The sequence below is a fragment of the Pocillopora verrucosa genome, chromosome 11 (genome assembly GCF_036669915.1).
Source record: "Pocillopora verrucosa isolate sample1 chromosome 11, ASM3666991v2, whole genome shotgun sequence".
In the NCBI taxonomy this organism is placed as follows: domain Eukaryota; kingdom Metazoa; phylum Cnidaria; class Anthozoa; order Scleractinia; family Pocilloporidae; genus Pocillopora; species Pocillopora verrucosa.
The window spans coordinates 10,975,812-10,990,555 of NC_089322.1; the positions used below are offsets into that span (position 1 = coordinate 10,975,812).

Here is a 14,744-nt window from a genome sequence, read left to right on the forward strand (position 1 = left end):
CCTCCATTTTGGAAAGATTCACGTGGAGTGCTGGCTAATAGAGTCGAGAACAAAATAAAGTATGGTCCGTCCAAGTAAGTTTTGTAAATTTTCGTGTTAGCTAGCGGATTTTTTTGCCATTAATCTATATCTGAAACGTTGATTTAAATTGTGTTCAGAGAAACAGAGCAAGCGGATGACGGCCCACAAGAAATACAAAATACAGCGAAAGGTTTGTTTGTGGATTGTGAAATGTGACGATCGTAGTAGTACAGCTGAGTCACAGTACATTGCAGTCAGTAACATGTAGGGGTGTCTGCTCAGATAGAAACAATTGTATTCGACAAAGTAGAAGATCGAGTTTTGACTGCCCTCTCACTAGACATACCATTTCCCTGGGTGGGCAGTCAATAAAAATCGATATGTGAAAACCTTGTTATAAATCGATGACCATTGCATCATTGGGTTTCATTCTTTCATATGTATTGTACTTGTGAATCAATGAAATCAGTATTCTCAGGCTATGGATTACGCGTTTTCGATGTTATCAATTGAATCAATCTTGTAGTATCAAGAGTCGCCTCATTCCAATCAGTGGGAATTTTAACCATCCTATCCAAAACTATGATCTCAGGTACTAACTAACTAATGTAACATCAATAGGGCTTAACTCCAGTCAGTTGACAGTTGTAAATGCCATTGAGTCAGTCTGTGAGTAAACTTCTGAGAAAGATCAATTGCAGTTAATCGCATGTTTCCTAAAATTCTTTGAACTGCTTCCAATGTATTTAGCTGACCATAGCTTGTCTGCTTTAGTGGGTTGGGGAGAGTTATGGATTTTGTTGGAGTTGCACACTTGCTGTATCAAGATAATGGTGTAAACTCACTTTATTATGATAACCCAAGTAATATTTCCCATTTTACATAATTCACAATAAATCTGTATTTGCTAAACTATTAAGAAATAGGGTAATCAAGTCCTATCAACTGAGTTGATAATGTAAATTGGCCACTGTAAAGAGTTTAAAGGCTGACGTTTTGAACATTAGCCCATTGTTAGAGCAATAATCACTTAAAATGTCAGCCTTTAAACTCTTCACGGTGGCCAATTTACATTATCAACTTAGTTGATAACACTTTATTACCCTGTTATACTCTCCCACTGACACAGCATTACGGTTTCTTTAGAAACGTACCCTTTTATTAAAAATTATAGTGCTTGTCTAATGCCTCAACACTATACCTCAGTGGATAAAGGGAACAACTAACCTAGCTTTAAATTGTTTTGATAGACTATCATCAGATAGTGGTCATGTTGAACTTTTGAGGATAGAGTCTCATCAAGGGAGTCACCATGGCTACTACATGTATATCTTACCCAAAGTCAAGAAATACAGTGGGGATAAAATAGACTAAAACACTAGGAATGACCTACTTTTTCATCACACATCTAAACATATCATATATACTATCAAGATGATGCCACACCAACTTCTTCATTATACCCCCTCTAATTCATTCCCTTGTGACTTAAACATCAGCAATTACCTTTAGAAGAGTGTTGTTCAAGGTTTTACCCGACACCCATTTTTTCTTTTATTCCTTTCTCCATGAATATTAACAGTACAAACATGAATATTAACATTACAAACATTAGTTGGAGGGATATAAAGCAAAACACATTGTTTGGTGCATTTTTTGTCCCATTGAAAAATAGATGCATGGCCACTTGAAAATCATTTGTATTATGATAAAGAGATAAAATCGCCAACTTGTCCTACATACCCTTCTTGGGATCAATGATTACAAACCTAAAAATATATCTTTGTAGTTAAGATAATGTTGTTAAATATTGTTTCACCTTTTTTTCCAGATCAGGGAGCATCTTCGGAAACAACGAAAAGAAGCCAAAATTAGTGGAAAAACAAAAAGTATGTAAAATCCATAAATGATAGGCTTAAATTGAGCTAGATGATAACCCAGATAAACATGTCAGAAAAGACTTTGTGTCTTAATATTGCATTGTTGCTTAAAACAAATTTCAAGTCTAAATTGTTTCAAACTTGTTTGATTTGTATGATCCTCTGTTTCACATAAATCAGTCCTTCAGACATAAGAAAAATTGGAGTAACCTGAAATTGTTTTTACATGCTGGAAAACTTGTATTCATAGTCTGTTGAATTAGTTCAAGGTGCTTGCTTCATAGAGTTTTTCTGATCCTGGTTTGGGTTGATGTATTTTTAAGCCCTTTCTTCACACTAGATGACTGTCTTGGATTAATTATTAAAAATGTTAATATTTCAGAACACAAGAAAGATCCAGGAGTCCCAAACCTTTTTCCATTTAAGGAGGAAATACTTAAACAAGCAGAGGACAAGAAAAGAAGAGTGAGTACTTAATAACTAAACATACATAGACAATAAAATTAGCCATTAACCCTTTAACTCTTATAAGTGACCAAGAAAGAATTTCTCCCTACAATGTCAACATTATATCAAGCAAAAAAGTGATGAGAGTAAAGAAAAAGGTGAATACTTGAAAAGAATTGCTACAAACTATCCAGGACTGAAAGACAACCGCAACAAAAGGTGCTCTCAAGCATTAAGATTCAACTGCAATTTAGCCACATGGGACCACTTGAACCTGTGGCTGAAATAGCAGTTGTTGTCTGAGACAACCACCCACTAAGGTTGTGCTGGTTAACTTTCTAAACTGCCTCTTTGTTAAATTGTGAAGAAGTTCTAATATTTTAGGGAACATTTATTTGTAAATTAGTGTTAATAAGATCATACTGTAATTCTTGCAGCAAGAAGAAGATAAAGAAAGAAGAAAGAAGAACAGGTTGAAAGAAGTGAATAAAAAAAGAAATCTAGAAAGTTTGCAGAAGGATGCTCTTAAGAGAGGAAAGGAGTTTGAAAGAAAGGTACAATTACTGGAATGTGTTTGCTGCAATTTCTGATAAAATTTTTTGTATTAAACCACTGTATGATTAGGTGGTGTCTGTAGCAAAGGGATATGAAGTATACAGCTCTGTATTTTTATGGAATTTGAGACAAGCCTGCAAATTATTTATGTTAGTAGGCAGGTCATATGTCAGGCCACTGACTGGTGTTTGTAGCACAAGAAGTGGTGGTGAATAATAGAAAAACTGTTTCATTTTCTGGAAAAAAATGTTCCTTATCATTGTATCATACATACACAGTCAGATTGTTGGACAAGGCCAAGCTTTTGCCTGTCAAAGAGGGTTTGTTACTTAATATTTTCTTATGGAAAACCTTATATTTTTTATAGGAAGCAATTAAAGAAAATTCTCAATCAGATATTAACTCAGGCAGAAAAGTAGGTGGGTACAGGAAAATTGAATATTCTTCATTCTGTCTCTTAATATTACTGAAAAGTGTTAATTGTTGTTGTGTTGGTTTGTAAACTTACCTTTTTTGGCAATCTCTTTAACTTTATTGATCAAATTGATTGAGTGATTTATTTTTGATGAATTGATTGACAATGTACACTGTTTGTTTATTTATCTCTGTCTAACTCTATCATTCATGTTCTTTTTATGACTGCCATATTTGTTTAACTTGTTCACAGAGGGATCACTTAAAGCATATTACAAAGAATTCAAGAAGGTACAGTAACCTGTTATGAACATACAATTGCATGAATTTCCAGATATATTACATACTTTAAATTTTAGAAATAAACAATTTCCTCTTAGAAATGTTCCCTTGTTGCATAGTGGAACTTCATGAAAATGCAGTTCAAAATGTTCTGATATGCAGTTTAACATAATTTTTCATTGGGAAGTTTATTGATGAGTGTCACCTTAATGTTCTAGACCAAATAATAGTTCTAGAGAGTTGAGTCCAACCATATTGCACATGGGCTTTTAAAATAAAAAGTATCACTTGATTATTTCATAGATGAAATGTGTATTCATTATTAGGTTGTTGATGCTGCAGATGTTGTCCTGCAAGTATTAGATGCCCGTGATCCTTTAGGCTGTAGATGTCCACAGGTGATGTGATACTATTTAGAGAATACATACCTTTTTGGCTTTTTGTGAGCTATAAATGAAAGACAACACTGTAGTGGTGGCTCACGTGTAAATAATTTTTTGGAGGGCACTTAGAGTCAATTTCGATTTTTGCAAAATTTGATATGAACTTAAGGCCTTAAGGTAGAAATGTCTGAACTTTGCACAAGTTTGATGATCAAGATAATCACTATTTCACTGACAAGAAAAAAGCTTCTGTACCTGCACATGTCTAAATATTTCTTTAACTGCTCACAGGTAGAGGAGGCAGTATTATCTTCTGGAGTCAATAAGAAATTAGTTCTGATTTTAAATAAAATAGGTGAGTTTTTGCCAAGGTTTAAGATGACTTCACACAAACCAGTAACAGCAGAGCTTATTTGGGTTTTGGTATATGGATGGTTTCCATTCCACTACATTGTACCCTCAGTATTTCCTCACAATTCTCTTCAGCTCTGTAGTACCAATTTTTCTTGTGGACTGAGAGGGAACCATGTAGAGTATACTGTTATGCAAAAGAATATGTTGAGTCCAAAATTTATAGGACTTACCTTTAAACCACCACATTTCCCATTAAGTCCATCCCTAAACACCTTCAACTGATCACAAAAACCAACAAATCAAAACAAAAAAAAAATCAGTGGAAAATGTTGAATGAAGTTGTACACTAGGACTGCATTCTTGGGTGCTTACAAGTTACAAATTGTTATTTTATACTCCTTGTGCCAAAAGTTTACCTACTAAATTTAAAGAATACAAAAAAAATTTATTTTGCAGATCTTGTGCCAAGACAAATTGTAGATCAGTGGTTGAAATATCTCCGTAATGAATTTCCAACAATTGCTTTTAAGGCATCTACACAGAACCAAAGACAGAACCTGGTAAGTAACGAAATATAAATATTTTTGGAACAAGAGATCCTCTTTAGATGAGTAGCACAATCACCGTGCCCATAGGGGGTTGACTGCAAACTTTCAATGATTTCTTCTGTTTTACATTTTCATTGAAGCAAAATCTTTGCTTACAGGTAAAGTTGTTCTTATTGATTATAGTAAATGCAAAAAATCAGAAAACCACATTGCTGTCTTTGAGAAAATACCCGTGAAAGATGAAAAATCGAGCCAATTTTGGTTGTAACGCGTAACACAATCTCAGTGGTAAAATTTTTTAAATACATTTTTCACTGAAAGAAAGCTCGTTTGAGAAAACAAATTACACCTAATGATAACACACAATAAACACTACATTTGAGCAAAACTTTGACATTTCAAGTTTATTAAAATGCATAGAAAAGATTTATCATTCTTAAGTATCCTTTGTGTAACGCTGGGTTTCAGAATTTGGAAGTACACCAAGTTGTTGTCCGCAGAATGACTGAACTGGAATCCTGTGGGAACAAAAACACATTAACCAAATGCTCATACTTGGTGTTCTAAAATAGCGAAAAATCAGTCTAAAGGATTGACTACAAATAGAGAAATATCAGTGTAAAACAGTCGCTACGGTTTTGTAAAACCTGATTACGCAATAATATTTTTCATCAACTTACCTGCTCCTTCGCTACTATACTTCAAACACGGCAAAGTCGGGTTTCGAAATCGCTTACACTTCAATGCTCATAAGTTTCTCTTGTCATTTCCAAGTTTTCGGGTCCATATCTTTAGAAACGGCCAAAATATTCACTTTTGACCGAGTCGCTACGCTTTTTACCATGTTGACGCCATATTGAGAACGGAGTCTCGCCACAAATGCCACCAAAAGCGCTATGTCGGGAGTCTTCAAGCTCAATAATTTTTCTGAGATTTAGCCATCCATAAATATCGCTTCAAGTGCGCTTGACAAGAGGTATGGTTAACAAAAAGGAAGAAAAGCTTGCGAGGATCAAAGAGTGGAGGAGGAAAAAGCAAGAAAAGAATAGGCTAAGGAATCTAAAATATAATGAAAAGAATCGCAAAAAGAGAGCTGAATTTCCAATAGAAAAATGGTGATGTGATCTTCAAGTTGTAAAAAGAGGCAGAAAGTCAGTTTTTAGAGTGCCAGTTGATCTCACTAGGGAGATACTAGCCTCCATGTAATACAAAATGTTACTATTTCTACTTTTTACTGTGTCAGTGAACTCGAAATTGATTATTTGTGAAAAAGACCACACCCACAAGGGATTATCGGTAAATACAAATTTGAATCAAATGTGGCAAAAATAAAATAGTTTGAAATAAATCAGTTGTAATAGTAAATGTGAATTTAAAATAGACCTAAAGAAGTGATTTTGTCCCAAACTAGCAATTTTCACATTTTCCATACATGTTACGGAAGTGGGTATGCTGATTGTGCTACTCATCTTTAACTTAGCAAGTAGTTCTTTGTTCAGCCTTTGTGTGCAGAGGTTAATAATGCAGGGCAATCAGTGGAAGTTTTTGATGAAGTTTTGAAATTATAGGCAGTTAATGGTCACTGGTTTTTAAGGTTTTGATTGAGAGCAAGTTGTCACTTAAAGCTGCATACATTATTATGTTCAATATTCTTGACAAATGACACAAACTAGTAAAAGTTACTTCTAAGAAATGTCAGACACCATTAAGTTTTCTAAGTGAGCATGGATGTAACAATGGTAAGAAGGGAGCTTGCCTCCTACTGCTGATCAGGTCAACATTTTGTTTTCCTTGCATGTACCTAACATGTACCTGAATGAACAATTGAGAAGAGAAAGGAAAACTTAATGTAGACATGAGACTTCTGAAAGGAACAGAGGAACCTCACCTCAACAATATGCAATGTATTTGACTGTTCCAAGTGCTTTACATGAAACCCTACTGCACTTATGTTTCAAAAATGTTTAGTAAACATATACCAAAAGATATTTGAAGAGTCCAGTCAATATCAATTACTGTTAGTAGTAACTGATTATCAGTCACTTTAGGTCAGTTAGTTATTCTCAGTCTCTTTCTTGTTATCTTTTTCTCCAGCATCAAAGTAAGGTATCTTTGTCATTAGCTTCAGGAGATCTATTAGCAACCAGTGCTTGTTTAGGAGCAGACACTTTACTTAAACTTCTGGGAAATTATTGCCGTAATAAAGACATCAAGACTGCTATTACTGTTGGAATAGTAGGTATGATAACATGGAGTTTTGTCCTTTTTACCCGCAGGACATTTACAGTTTCAATAGGTCAAGCCTATTCACTTTGATTTCTTTACAAGGCCCCCACCCCAGGATGGTCACTCATAATACAACTGCAATAACATTTAGAGATTTTATGCTTGGAGCTGATCATTTATAGGTTTTTTTTATTTTCCCTCTGAATATCTAGGTTTTCCTAATGTTGGCAAAAGCAGGTGAACTATAATTATCTAATGTTGTGGTGTGTAAGTGACAAAATAAGATAGAGTATAATCAACTACTTTTGTAGTAGACTTTCCCTTGTGATCCTCATATGGTGTCTACAACAGCAAGGTTCTATCATGATAGCTGTGTTTGATGATATGGACCTAAGTTAGGTTTTGTATTGCAACTATACATGTGAGAAGTTCGTGTATCTTATTTTTGCAGTATTGTTCCTCATTTTATAAAGAGAGTAAATAAAATAATTGAGGTATAATTGGTAGAAAGATCCAATTCCTCCAAGTTCTCTGTACTTTAGGACCATCTGCCTATAAATTGTCTGGATTTTATGCAATTTTAATGGGAATCTGCAGTACTAGTAGCTTAATATACAGAGTGTAATGGTGCCATGTTCATAAGATTGGGGGTTACTTTTCTCGACTGCAGAAATGGTGTGTGACTCCTCAAACTTTTAGAGAATGCTAATAAAGTCAAATCATGGCAAAAAAAAAATTTGTCCTATGTAATATGTTTTTTTGTACATCATCAACATCATTTTTGTGTTGTTTGATAGCATCATCAACAGTCTAAAGAGGAGTAAAGCATGTACTGTTGGAGCCACTCCAGGGGTTACAAAGTAAGTCAGCACTCTTTACTTGTATTTAAATGTAGCATGAAGTTTACTCTGAAGTGAACTTATTACCCTACACTGTATCTCTCACAGGATTTGCAAAGTAAATGATATTATAAGCTAGTCTAAGTAACATATTGAGGTTTTGTTTTGAGCCTTTATCTCCAGATGTACTTTTTTCCATTCAGGAATTTGTTCAAGGACTTACACTGAGAACTCTGATCTTTGATAATTTTTATGTCCTGCTTAGTATTCAAATTGATTTCACCTTCCTTTTAGTGATTTTTTCTTTAATTATTTTTCCCTCAAAAATGTCAATATGGTAAGGATTTTAAAACATTTTACCCCACATTATCATAAAAGAATCTAAATAGGACATTATTAAACTGCAGGAGCATGCAAGAGGTACATTTGGACAAACATGTCAAACTTCTGGACAGTCCTGGTATTGTGATGGACAGTGGAAACTCTGATTCAGCTGTTATATTACGGAACTGTGTTAAGGTATAAAGTAGAAATATTTGTTGAAATCGTACCAGTATGTTTATAGGACCCTTAGTTAGAAATTATACTGCATCCATGTGCCTCACTGCCATCAAATCTTCACAAGATTTCTATGACATTTTTTTTATCAGGTATACTATGGTATATCAATAACCACATGGGTTTAACGCATTAAATGGCCTTTTTAAAAATATTGTGCATAACCAGTTGGTAGTACAGGTGAAAGACTTTCAAGGTTAAGTTTGGGCCAGTCTTGCATCTTCAAAATTGTTGGATATACAATTTGCATTACTAAATGCTTTTTGATAAGGAAATCCAGTGATACTTATAACAAAGCACAACTTGATGGTAAGCATCAACCAAAGTAGAATCTTTGATGGAGAGTAGCAGAAGCTCTTCCCTCTACTTTTACTGACAAGTGACACAAGACAGGTGCAGCTCTGTAGGTTTTCCAGGAGTTAGAATGGCCATTGGGTCAGCTGGGTGCATCAGGTTCAATTCCACTTGTATCACTATGTGGGGTTTGTTCTCGGCAGTCTTAAGTTTAGCTCATTTGTTATGCTTGTTAATAACCAACTAATATCCCCCAGTGAGTTAAGAATCTTGATTGGCCACACAGTATTTCACTGATTTATTAGTGATTTTATGGCTCTGATGCTATAGAGCCAATTTTTTCTTTTATTTTCTTTTTCTACTAGTTATTGATAGTGCAGTTTGTTCCATAACAGATAGAAAGCATTGATGATCCAGTCCCAGCAGTTGAAGCTATTTTAAAAAGATGTAACAAACGACAGGTAATTTTTTTAACCTCATTTATTTGTTTCATTCATATTAAAAAATTTGAAAAGTAACTTTATAGATATGAGCAAATCTTATTATGTTTTAATTTGCACTTTTTTTTCAAACATCATGCTATTGGTTTCAACCCTGTACTAGTACACAGCTCTTTGACCAACTTTTGGCTTATCATTTTTTTAAAGATAATGAGCCCTTTCTTTCTTTCTTTCTATTTTTTGAAAGGTCATGGAAAAATATCTAGTACCAGATTATACAGATGTGCATGAGTTTCTCTCTCACCTTGGTAAAAGGCTTGGAAAGTTAAAGAAAGGTAAGATAGTTAAACTAAATGTTTGAAATGAATGATCTAAGAATTACTTCATTCTACATAGGTCTCTTCTACTGTTTGAATGATAATTATTGTGATGTACATTATGATAAAAGAAAGTAAAGTCAGAAATTTTTGAAGTAGGCAACTGTACATTTTCTTATCTGCAGCCGAGGTATCCTGTTTAACTCAGGTTTAAATCACAAGTTACATAGTAAATTTCTGTTTGCTGATGGATATTTTTGTTGAGGGTGGTGCTCCTAAGGCATCTTTGTTGATTCTTTAGTTGGGACAAAGGGATAGCAGAGTGCTGAGAGGATGGCCTTCCTTTGCTATGTCACGGGTTTGATTGATCCTGGGCCTCTCATGGGTGGAGTTTAATGCTGGTTGTTGTCCTGGTTTCCCTCAGGTTTTGTAGGTCACTAGAGTTGATACTACTCATTTTACAATAGGTCATCATAGGTTAACTTTCCCACCCCTCCCTTCTAACCTTTTGTTAGAACAAAACCTTTCTTGTAATTGATTACCTATTTGGCCGCAGTGATTTGAAAGTAGTCTATCAAAATCAAGTTTTCTCTTAATGGGCTAAACACAAATTTACGAAAACTGCATTGTATATGTATCGTTTTCTCTCATACTGAACTTGATTTTGAAGAGAGGACATACAGTATATAAACACCAATGAAACTTCATAAGAAGTTAGCTTAAATTTGGTACTGAACTTAATAATCATAATTATATAACTTAGATTACTGTATAGGCTTCCAACTTGATTTATTGACTCTGTTTCAGTGGGTGAAAGTGTGTTAGATTTTTGTTTGTTGTTTTTGTTTTCAACTGTTGCAGGTGGCATTCCCAATGTAAATGCAGCAGGGAAATCAGTGTTGAAAGACTGGAACAGGTTTTGTATTTGACTTGTGGTTTTGTATGCAGAATTGAAGGAAGACTCTCAAAACATTTCCAGTCATTTGTTGTGCCATTCAAATCTACCTTCAACTTGATATGAGTTCAGCGAGAGTGAAAAACATTTGAGCGTTTGTAGAATTCACGTTTCTCCTAATTGTTTCCTACCTTGCACTGGGAGTTGGTCTTTGTTTGACAGAAAGAAAGGGATTGCCGGACCCTACACTTCCTGATAAACTGATGCATCAAGTATTTGAGTGTGCTTTATCAAATACAGACATCATGTTGTATTGGAGGGTCACTGGCACCTAGTGAGTGAGACATATTAACTTAAGTTGTGTTTGAAAAATGATTTTTTATCCACAGTGGAAAGATTGTATTCTATACTCATCCGCCAGAACAGCACAAGTTACCCACCCATTTATCAGCTGATATTGTCAGTGAATGGAGCAAGGAGTTTGATTTGGTAAGATATTAAAGGAAGGAGATGAAATTCTCCTCAGTAATTTCATGTGTTTGTGTCAGTGTTCTTAAACTTTAACTGAACCGACAATTATTCATCATCACTCGTCATACCAAGTTACTTACTTTGGTTTATTATTAAGTTATTTGCTAAAGCCAGAGCAATTTTGTATAACTCTCGTAAAAGCATTGATTTCAAGACAAGTTGTTGAACAATATTATCTTTTATTGAGAGTGCATCGATTTTGAAAATTGTTACTGCCCTTCTAGGGGTGTTAATATTTTCGCCGCAAACCCTTTTTCCCTCAAAGCGCTGGTTCTTTTAAGAGTCGCGAGAGAGTTATGGAATGCGAATGCCAGCAGATGTAAGAGGTGTGAAGACGCTTCGCTTGGCTAAGATAGAGGGATGAATGAACAGCTGTGCTCAGACTACTGGGTTGTTTAATGTCTGTTATATCTTCACATTCCTCGTTGCTAATTTCATTGCACCTCTCTTTCTTCAGGGTTCTCTCCAACAGAATGAACATGACGAATTGCATGGTAAGTCTGCTGCTGATAGAAAGAAAGACCACAGAACTGGCGCTAAGCGAGGAAAGACCCAGTTTAGTGGTTGGCCTAAGTTTTTCCTGCACAATTTTTGGCACGGGAAGCAATTGGTTTTCACATCTTTTGTGCCTCGTACATTTTCAGCCACGACAATTTTTGGCCTCGAAATGTGTTGTAAAAAGGAAAAATAGCAAACAAACGAGAGAAATCAATATTGTTTGCCTTTTTTGCTCGAATGTGTCTGTCACCAACTGAAAAAAAAAAGGAAAAAAACTTTTGAAAGTGGGTAAATCGCAAGGTTGCTTATGAAATTGGTTTGTGTGTTTGCAAAGACGGTTTTTATCGTAAACATTCCATCATAGTTGCATGCTGATACAATTTAATAAATCAACTGTTAAATGGTTTTCAGTGTTTTGTTACCATTTCTAACTACGAGCTGGGGTATATACATTTGTAAAGCAAATAATCAGGAAATTCATGTACTTGCTATCCTTGGTAGGTCTGCGGCACACAATGGAAGATGCAATGGTGCTTGAAGCGGGTGACCCTGTGGATGCAGCTAAGGTTGATGAGGAAGATATGGTGAGTTTCAAAGCTGTAACTGTTCATTTATTAATCCATTTTGGAAATTTTTTGCTATTTCTCTTGAAGTTTTCAAATTTCCTACCAAGCTTTCTTACGTAAGAGTGGAGGATAGTGGAGTATTATTTTATGTCTCTGTTCTTTTTATTCCCACTCTGTCGCTGAGCTCTCTTTTTCTATTCGTCCCCATGAGCGTCATAGTCAGGTTTGTCTTTCAGTTAATCGTTACCTATTGTTGATTATTCGTAGCCAGTTTAGAGAGCTACTGTCAAAAATAAGTCGTCATTCCCAGAACACAACATCAGTGAATGCTGGCCTAAGCAGACCTCTCTATCCGGAATAAAACGTGCTTTCCACTAGGCCATTCAGAGCGGGTTTTCCTTCGAGTTGGTATTAAGTAGAAGTTTTTGATGGATTAAGTGTAGGACGCGAAATGGCATTTCAAAGTTGGTTGGATGAACTGAAAAGAAACGCAATCTATAAAACTTTTTCTTCCAAAGAGTGAAAGTTTTTGTAATGAAACAAATTGAAAAACATACGTTTTATTTGCCTTGCTTAACACAGGAATCCGCCGAGGAAGATGACGACGACTCAGATGACAGCGATGATGATGAGGAAATCGACGACGACAAAGAAGACGAAGAAGCCATGGAAGACAGCGATGGTGAGCAGGTATGATCAAGTTTATTCTTCTTACGTCAACAGTTTTTTAAGGGGTCGGAGAGGAGAAATCGATGCTACCGATGAAATATGATAATTCAAATAAAAAACTACAACAACAGTGACGGTAAGAATCATATAACATTACATATTGATAATAATTTTATCAAATATGATGATGACGACAACGATAACAGACTGAATTTACTGCTTAACCTTCACGACTCAAATGAAATCTGCTGAGAATCGGTGCTCTTTTGATTGATGGAGGTTGGTCCTAGTTTACTATTTCATTCTAAACTACAAATGATATTACTTTGCTGTTGAGTGAATTGTTTGTGTTAGAAAGAGATCAGTGGCGTCAGTATAGGACGCTCTCAGTTTATGTCACCACTTTAAACATTTCCAGCACATAGCCACTAAACACCATCTTGAGTCAAAAAGATTAAAAACATCAAGTGTTAAGCAATGAAGTCCAACCAAAATTTAGGCTAAACAATGAGGTAGTGAATATCCTGAATCCAAGTCTCCCGCAGATCAACGAAGCGTGCTGCATAGCTTATCCTTTAAAATTATTTTGTATGTGAATGAAATCCCATTTTTAAATTAAAGGATGTAAACTAGATTCGCCTTGAGAACGAGGCGTAACGGACAATGAGAAGTGTTTGGATTCGTTTGATAGCTGAAATCCTAAGGGCCAATCAAAAGTGTAGTCAAGGGTGAATCAAAACTTATCACTCTGCCGACCAATTTTACTCTTGTAGGCACAAAAAGATGGCATGACAGTTCTTGTCAAGAATTCAAAATCCGTCTCACATCCGAAGGAGGTCACGAAATCTCGGGGAGCGACTTCAGGTGGACTGGCGCCGAATGAAATCAATGAATTTAATCTACAGACTAATAAGGAAAGAAAGAAGGTAAAATATGTTTAGTGTCTCGTGCCCAAGCCATTCCGCTACAAGATAGCAATGCAATGTGTTTTGAATTCTTTTTTCCCATCTTTTTTCATTACTTGGCCTTTGTTTTTTTTTTAGCTTTTTAAGAAGCAGCAGAGGGACAAGCGGAAACAAGGTAAGACTGTAATGAATGACAAGGACCAGGTTCGCCTCGTAAGTTAAGTTTCTCCTTAGTAGACAACCAAGCACAAAATTTACCAACTTTCTCAATCTTTTAGCACAATCAACTCCTTTGACATTGTTGGTCTTAACGTTATATACAGGACGCTAGTCACATCTGAACCTTGCTGCAGTAATAGCCCAGATCACGATAGAGTTCTTTGTAGCTCTGTAGTTTACTTGAAGCTTTTGACCGTAGCTGGAATCGAGAGTTGTGAGGTTCCAAATACTCTAGGAAGACATATTAGAACCAAATACACGATGGAATCTTGACTGTAGTGTTATATTTCAGGGTGGTTCATACGAATTGAATATGAATTGTTCTATTCTCTTACAGCAACGAGTCAAGGAGAGGCAATGGCTGAAGATGACGATTACAACTTTGACACTGACTTCAGTTGAAGAGAAAAGACATAATCCTGGACTGACAGCAATAACAATCACGCATATTGATCTTAGGTTCAATTGAAAAAAAAAAAAGGGAGAGAGAGAGAACAGAGCTAGAATGTGAGGGAAAAAAGCTTGGATCTGAAGCCTTTGGAGAACTATTGATCGTCTGAGAGAAATTTTAGGATAAAAACAAATTTGTTTTTATGTATTTTTTTATTTTAATCTCCCTCTGTTTTATTATTTGTAATAAGCGTGAGACAAAATGTACAGGACGAGAATACTTTATTCCTGATTAAAAATACTCCCCGACAAAGTTGGTCTCTAGAATCGCATTGTGGTCAGATTGTTCGATATTGCCGAGTTGTATATGTTGGCATGGGAGACTCGGTGATCTAATGGTAAGAGCACTAGACTCCTGGTCGAGGAGTGCGAATTCGAGCCCAGGCTGAATCACTGTGTTGTGTCCTCGTTTAAGATACTTGACTATCACAGTGCCAGTGAGTGACTTCATGA

The 14,744-nt window shown here is 35.5% G+C and overlaps 1 protein-coding gene across 1 annotated transcript; it reads left to right on the plus strand.

Annotated features, from left to right (window-relative positions):
* Positions 1-3: 3 nt before the first annotated feature.
* LOC131768665 (guanine nucleotide-binding protein-like 3 homolog) lies at positions 4-14,535 on the plus strand. The gene is made up of 24 exons (XM_059084395.2): positions 4-74; positions 159-211; positions 1,853-1,910; positions 2,284-2,366; positions 2,786-2,902; positions 3,271-3,322; positions 3,571-3,608; positions 3,926-3,997; positions 4,274-4,337; positions 4,793-4,896; positions 6,979-7,123; positions 7,323-7,347; positions 7,908-7,970; positions 8,357-8,468; positions 9,197-9,262; positions 9,489-9,576; positions 10,420-10,474; positions 10,843-10,942; positions 11,442-11,478; positions 11,984-12,066; positions 12,631-12,738; positions 13,491-13,643; positions 13,761-13,797; positions 14,179-14,535. The coding sequence occupies exons 1-24, from the start codon at positions 62-64 to the stop codon at positions 14,241-14,243; spliced, it is 1,791 nt and encodes a 596-aa protein (XP_058940378.2). The 5' UTR covers positions 4-61; the 3' UTR covers positions 14,244-14,535.
* Positions 14,536-14,744: the final 209 nt, after the last annotated feature.

Bases quoted from the DNA above. Each gene is read 5' to 3' on its own strand.
- LOC131768665 (XM_059084395.2), top strand. The intron at 10,475-10,842 runs GTTTTGTATTTG...TTTTATCCACAG, and splicing joins GTGTTGAAAGACTGGAACAG to TGGAAAGATTGTATTCTATA. The intron at 12,067-12,630 runs GTGAGTTTCAAA...TGCTTAACACAG, and splicing joins AGGTTGATGAGGAAGATATG to GAATCCGCCGAGGAAGATGA.